General features: G+C 48.5%; 1 protein-coding gene across 1 annotated transcript; it reads left to right on the forward strand.

Annotated features, from left to right (window-relative positions):
- The first annotated feature begins 20 nt into the window (after nt 1-20).
- LOC120322709 (ubiquitin carboxyl-terminal hydrolase 42-like) lies at nt 21-5,431 on the forward strand. Its single transcript, XM_039378725.1, has 11 exons — nt 21-381; nt 768-875; nt 951-1,053; nt 1,180-1,247; nt 1,408-1,478; nt 2,030-2,112; nt 2,414-2,525; nt 2,859-2,999; nt 3,208-3,308; nt 4,068-4,206; nt 4,687-5,431. Exons 1-11 carry the CDS (start codon nt 132-134, stop codon nt 5,392-5,394), a joined length of 1,884 nt encoding a protein of 627 aa, XP_039234659.1. The 5' UTR covers nt 21-131; the 3' UTR covers nt 5,395-5,431.
- Nucleotides 5,432-7,090: the final 1,659 nt, after the last annotated feature.

Genomic DNA, 7,090 nt, shown 5'->3' on the forward strand with positions numbered 1-7,090 from the left:
GTAAACAGGGGAATGGATTTTTCCAAAACAGTAAATTTAAATGGCACTGTTTAAGCTTCCCCTGATGTTGTTGGGTTGGCAGTTGAAGCAGATGGTCCTGAGCGCTCCTGTAGAGACCTCACTGTTTAAATATGCCTTTGTGCCTCATTTCATCTCTTTCCAAATGGAATTTCCCTGCAGTCATTGCCGAGGGAATGACTCCGCCACAAAGGATCCTCTTTCCCCCGGAGAAGATTTGCATGGTCTGGCAGCAAAGACAGAGTGCTGGAGCAGGGCTCCGCAATGTGGGCAACACATGCTTCCTTAATGCTGTCCTGCAATGCCTGACATACACCCCGCCGCTGGCCAACTATCTGCTCTCCCGCGAGCACAGCCAGGCCTGTGAGTACTCTTAGGGACATCTCCCTGTGAATCTGTTAATCAAATCCCAAGGATTCCCAGAACCTGAAATTTGATTTAGGAGAAAAGCAGCCCTTTGTCAGCCCCAGAACTTGTGTTCTTTGTACACTCAGGAGCCACCTGTCCTGTCCAGCTGTCTTATTCTTCATGAAGGCACATCTTTCTAGCTCTGGGTCTCTATTCCTGCAAGTTAAAACCTCAGTTTAGCATTCCTCTGAAGAACATTTTCTATGCACTAAAACGTCCCGTGCTTGTTGAAACACTGGGAGGAGTGGCATATTGCACTGGAGTGGGAGTGGAAGAAGAGGAGTATTCCACCACTAGGGATATTTTGCTAACCAGAGGACCTTCTCTCCCTCCCTCCTCAGGTCGCCAACAAGGCTTCTGCATGATGTGCATCATGGAAGCGCATGTTAACAAGGTCCTGCGTTCAGTCAGTGCCATCCTGCCTTTGGCTGTTCTCAGGGCTTTCAGATGTATGTGATTTCCGGTTCTTTGACAGGTTTTCTTCCCTTCCTGTAGGAGACAACTACTAACTTCCTGTTTCTTAGTCATAGGAGAACATTTTCAGCTTGGCAGGGAGGAAGATGCCCATGACTTCTTATGCTGTACTGTCAATGCCATGCAGAGAGCTTGTCTGAGTGCAAGCAACGAGTAAGCACAAGCAAGTTACCTTTACAAAGTTCTGAGCCCTTTGGACTCCTTGATGTGGCCTCATCAAGGAAAACCTCCAGCCGGGGCTTGGAGGAAGTAATGCTCTGTCTTACTACTTGTTTCCAGCTTGGACATATCATCTCAATCTACTACCATTGTCCATCAGATATTTGGAGGCTTTCTGAGATCCAGAGGTATGTTTCTACAACAGCTGCTCTCCTTGGCACTGCCTGTGCCCTTCTGTCTGCCTGTGCCCAACAGCTGGCCCTGGGACTAGCAGGACAGGTACAATGAGCACAAAGCAGGACCATCGTTCAGCTCACCATTGCTCGGCATTTTGATTTTTCCTTCCAGTCATCTGCTTCAGCTGCAAAGCCATTTCTGATTCCTATGAGGCCTTCCTGGATGTCCCCTTGGATATCAAAGTAAGAGGTTTTGCAGTTGTGCTTCAAGACATGGCAAGGCTTTTCAGAGTCAACCCATTTGTCCTGAAAGCATAGACTGTGAACACCAGAGGTCTTGGTCGTGGATGGGAAGGGGAACGGATGTTGTCCTCCTGCAGAGGCCATGGCACTGGTCTCTCTGTAGGTGCTGGCTTGAAGCTGGACAAGCACCCATTATGCGCTCTGCACCCTTGACATATCCTCATCCTTCTTTCCTTTGCCCTCCTTCAACACCTGTCTGGCTTCCAGGCTGATGGGTTGGATTGTTTTCACTACTGATGACCCTACCTAATAACAGCAGTAGCTCAATGGCAGGTGAGAGAGAGAGGGAGCTCTTGATTGCCCCTGAGAACCTCTGGGACAGGGGAAATGTTCAGCACCACACTCTCTTTCTGGCTCCTTCTGGATACAGCTTGCAGATTCATGGCGGGTCTCCTCAGCATCAGCTACAGGGGTTTTCTTGTCAGCTCCTGGAAAATGTTTGGGCCAGGGCATTTACTGTAGCTCAGTGCACCGATTTCTCAATTCTCCAGGCAGCCTCATCCCTCACTGCAGCTCTGGAGGACTTTGTAACACCTGAGCACCTGGATGGTGAAAACTGCTTTCAATGTAGCAAGTAAGATGATTCCTAACAACATATTAACACTAGACTCTGTGGGAGGGGGCTACAAGTCATTGAGCAGAAGTCATCTTCTCGTGGAAGTTTACTGCACACTGATGAGACACAGTTTTGTTTGTCTGGTTTTTTGGGGGAGGGGGGTTGGGGTTTTTTCTTTGTTTGTTTGTTTGTTTGTTTTAAATATGGCAGCGAATTGCCTTAAAATAGCATAAGGATGCACGAGACAAGAAAGGTTGTCTGACTGCCTTGGTGGAAGATAGGGTGCATTTCAGCGCTGTGCTCTGTGCTTGGTTTCAAGGTGTGAGAAGAATGTTGCCGCCACTAAGAGGTTCACTGTCCACTGTGCACCCAAGGTTCTCACTGTGTGTCTGAAGAGGTTTGACTGCTTCACTGGTGGGAAGATCAGCAAGGTGTGTACACTATTGGTGTGCAGCTTTCTCTTCAAGAAGCAGATTTCCTAAAGCAGGATGCTTGTCACAAGCTGCTTGTGTTGGGTTTTTTGTGGTCCCTTCTGGGGAGTGGAAAGTTCCTGTGGGAAGACAGGCAAGCACTGTGCTCTGATAGGGCTGCTTTGACTGAGAAGGGTTTCCTGCCACCCAAACGCTTTTATGTTGCTTTATGGAAAACCAAGTGCCCATGAGCCCCCGAGATGTATTGATACACCTGGACTGGCCCCTGCACTTGGTAGGCTATTTCATGTCACAGACCAGGGTCATTTCTGAGCCCTCTTGGTCTCTCCATAGGTTGTAGAGTATCCGGAGTACTTGGATCTTCGCCCATACATGTCTCAGGCAGATGGAGAACCACTCCTCTACTCCTTATATGCTGTCCTGGTGCACAGTGGTGCCAGCTGTCATGGAGGACACTATTTCTGCTACACAAAGGTAAAAGAGCAACTTCCTTCCCGATGGGGAAAAATGTGTGCTGGGGAAGATAAACTTTCCTGTCAGTGTTACTGACAGCCAAAGTTTTGGGGCAGAGGGCCTCCTTAGTGGCTGGACTGCATTTGTTTTGACATGCTCTCGGTTTGGCAGTTTCCTACCTGTGTTTTTGGAGAGAAACCATGGAGAGATCCTTGCCTTTTTTTTACAGGCCAGCAATGGATTGTGGTACCGGATGGACGATGAATCTGTGCAGCTGCGTTCCATTGACACAGTTCTCAGGCAGCAAGCCTACCTGCTGTTCTATGCCAGGTAATAACCAGGATTCAAATCTGTTCAGAATACATTTCCTTTTCCTCATTTGCACTTGTGCCTCTCACCTTCCTGAGTGTTTTTCTCATCAAATGAAATTACTACCTGCATCATTCAGTGCTGTCAAATCTGAACTACTCCGTGTCTGTCCTTTACTGGGCTTCAGGCTGCGGCCCGGATGGAATCTGCTACTTGCTTGGTCTCTGATGTTGACTCTTGTAGATAAGAGGACTTAAAGAGGACCTCCAGGAAAGATGGGGAGGCACCATTTGTCAGGGAATGTAGTGACAGGATGAAGGCTATCAGTTTTCAGCTAACAGAGGGCAGGTTTCCATTAGATATTGGGAAGGAATTCTTTGCTGTAAGGGTGCTGAGACACTGGCACAGGTCACCACAGCATCTGTGGGGGCCCCATCCCTGGAAGTGTTCAAGGCCAGGTTGGACAGGGCTTGGAGAAACCTTGGAATAGTGGAGGGTGTTCCTGCCCACCACAGCGGGGTGGAACAAGATAAAGTTAAAGGTCCCTTGCAGCCCAAACAAGTCTGTGAATTTATGAAATGGAGGCTGTGGGAGGTATAGAGATGAGGTTTTTGTTGGGACAGAGGCAAACTTGGTGGGAAGACCCTAGCTGAGTTTCCCATTAGTGTCCTTGGTTAAGTCTTCTCTCTGTCATAGAAGCCTCTCTGAGAAAATGACTGAACCCCAGAGGAGGTTGCAACAAGAGCTCTAAACTGAGATCACTCTTTTGTTTTTCTCCAGATGCTCTGATCTGAGAATTGGAGAAAGGGCTTCTTCCTCCCTGGCACCATCACATGCCCCTTCCTTCCTCAGTCAGTGTGTGGCCAGCAGCAAGCAGGCGGGCTCTGTTGGACCACAGGGTCTGACTGGTAGGACTAAGGTAACTTTGGGGTCATGGGTCAGGGCATCCGGGTTGGGTTTGTGTGTTGAATCGAAGTCTTTTTTTTGGGGTTGTTGGGCATGCTCCGTGTGATTTTCTTTGGGATTTCTTTTCTTTTTTTTGTGTTTGATTTTTTTGGTTTTTTCTTTTTTTTTTGGATTGGTTGTTTCTGGTGTTTGTTTGTTGGTGGTGTTGGATTGACTTGTTTGAAAATACGGGATTTTCTTTCTGGGATCTCAGCATTTCTCTTTTGCCCCTCACACACCGCACCTTTCTTCACAGCCACAACGCTGCTCCCTCTCCAAGCATCCCACCTGGATCCATCCCTTTGGTGCACCTCTGGCCTTTTGGTCTTAATAGCCCTCCAAAAGAGCCTTTTGGAGGCCCCAAACTGTCCTGTCCCAGAACTTGTAGGGGTTCCCCACTGCTCTGATCCTTTCAGGAGAAAAGGGCAGGAACTCTCCACAGCTCTCTTTGCAGGGCATGAAGGACACTGGCAGGGAGCGGTCCCGGAGCAGATTCCCTCTGTGGGGCAGGGATCTGCGCAGCTGCTCTGGGGACACCACAGACTATGACGACGCTTCAGAGAGAAGAACTGGTCCTCCAAGTCGTGACCGTGGTCCTAGGGATAGCACAGCTGCCAGGCCTTCCAAGAGGATCTGCCGGTGGGCTCCCGCTGCCAGGGCTGCTCAGGAGCAAACCTTGCTGAGGCAGAGGGAGCCAAGCAGATCTGTGCGGGGAACTTACAACCTTGGCAGCCGGTTTGTGCAGTACACAGACTATGACCGCTCACTGCGGAAGAGAAAGAGGGAGAGAACAAGTCCTCCACGTTGTGACCAAGTCTTAGTGAATCCTGCAGTTCCAGGGCCCTCCAAAGCCAGCTCCAAGCAGGCTCTCATGCTCCGGGCTGCTCGGGAGCAAACCCGACAGAGGCAGAGAGAGCAGAGAAGATCAACAGGGCGGGGCTATGATTGCCACAGCCAGGTTGTGCAGCACACAGACTACCGCCCTTCAGAGAAGAAGAGGAGGGTTTCCACGCCCCAGAGATTCACGTCAGACAAGCATTCCGGGCACTCTGGCAATGATGGCGTTGGATTATGGCCCTGGCTCAAGCAGAACGGAAGACTAGCACTGCGTTTATTAGCCAAGGCATCCTTGTTTTCGACACGCCTTCTCAGACCTGAGTGAATGATTTTGCTAAGAAGATGATAGTTACAATAATATAGAAATATCATTAGAAATATAGACATATATATGGAAATATAGAATATAGAGAGAGAGAAATATATATAGAAATATAGAAATATATTTAGAAATATAATATGGAAATATAGAGAGAAGTAATACTTTATAATACATTATTACATGTTATATATCTTCAGCAATAGATAGTAATGTTATATTAAATGTTATTAAAATAATAAAATAAGAAATACTAAAATACTGTAATCAGAATTATTTATTCCACGTTGTAGACAATTATAGCTACAAACATCTCAGCCTCGGCCATATCAATCAACATAACTGGTCTACTCTGGCCTCCAATCGGGAGGCCTGGAGACACACCATCTCTAACGCTGCTGTTTCCTTTGAGAACGCACGCAGAATCCCTCTCGAGGAGAAAAGACAAGGGAGAAAGAATCATGTCTTGCAGAATATACCACCTAGGGAGTCTTTCTGCTCTGCCTTTTGCAATCGGATATGTCTATCTCGCATTGGCCTCCTAAGCCACCAGCGTGCTTGTAACAAATGTGGATGGAGCCTTCTTAAATCTTCGTTCGAGAAGCCCAGCCACGATGATGTGTTTAAGACGGGTGTTCCATAATTTAGTGTTCTCACTGAAACCATGCAAATCGTGCGCCACTCGCTCACTTCCCACTCCTCCTTTCCTTCCCACTCCCCCTCCATCCGGAGGCAGGCTGGACGGGAGAATTGGAGGCACAAAAGGTAAAGATGGCAGGCTGAGATAAGAACAACTTACTGGAAACAGCAATGAAATAAGAAAACAGTACAGCAACAGAACAGTAACAGAAACAATACTAATAACCGAGTGTCCAAGGGAGGCAAATGACTCACACATGATTGCTCACCAGTTGGTGCCCAACTTTGCCACCACGCACACAACCTGGAAGAGACCCCTTCCCCCATCCTTGACAAAATGAGGAATAACCTCTATGCCCTGGCTGTGCCCCCTCCTGGATACTGCCCAAATTAACACTGCCCTGACCAGAAGCAGGACAATCACCTTCAGGATCTGCAGCACAGCTTTCGGCTCTGCACCGGAGGCACTGGATCCCTCCAGGCCAGGGAGGGGAGACATCAGAGATGAGCAGACTTTGGAAATCCCTCACCTCTCACTCCGGCCCATTTTTTCTCATTTTATGGGATGGAAGAATACATACCCAACTCCTCCCAGTGTCCTTCTCACTGGAAATCCCCTGAGCTTTGATTCCTTTGCTGACATGCTGCTTCCTCTGGGAAAATCATCTTCTAGAAAAGATAGATGACACCAGCCCAGGGGTCAGCAGCACCACATGAGAGCTTGGCAAGATGCCCTGAGGACAGCCAGACCAGGCAGAGAGAGGTGGAAGGACCACAGGGGCTCTCTGAAGCAGCCCCATTGTACAACATAGACAAGGGGGCTAAATAAACACTGGGCTGAAAGATGAGAGCATCTGAAAGGCACTCCTTGCTGCCCTATGAGCTGGTGCCGTGGGCTCTACAACTGCTGCCTGCAGTCAGCTTGGAAGCTCTGGCAGTTTTAACAGGAGGTTTGTCTGCAAACAAGATGCAGAGACGTTACGATGATGGATGCGGGTATATTCCTGACCTAGGCTCTCCAGAGGGAGATTCGCTGTCTCCTCATGGGCCATAGAGGCTTTTA

This window comes from Pipra filicauda, unplaced genomic scaffold, assembly GCF_003945595.2.
Source record: "Pipra filicauda isolate LSUMZ 115617 unplaced genomic scaffold, ASM394559v2 scaffold1456_size12982_pilon, whole genome shotgun sequence".
NCBI lineage: Eukaryota > Metazoa > Chordata > Aves > Passeriformes > Pipridae > Pipra > Pipra filicauda.

Excerpts from the sequence above, each read along its gene's own strand:
- LOC120322709 (XM_039378725.1), top strand. The coding sequence starts at position 132 with ATGCCTTTGTGCCTCATTTCATCTCTTTCCAAATGGAATTTCCCTGCA. Across the intron at positions 1,479-2,029 it reads ATGTCCCCTTGGATATCAAA|GCAGCCTCATCCCTCACTGC; the intron begins GTAAGAGGTTTT and ends TCAATTCTCCAG. Across the intron at positions 2,113-2,413 it reads AACTGCTTTCAATGTAGCAA|GTGTGAGAAGAATGTTGCCG; the intron begins GTAAGATGATTC and ends CTTGGTTTCAAG.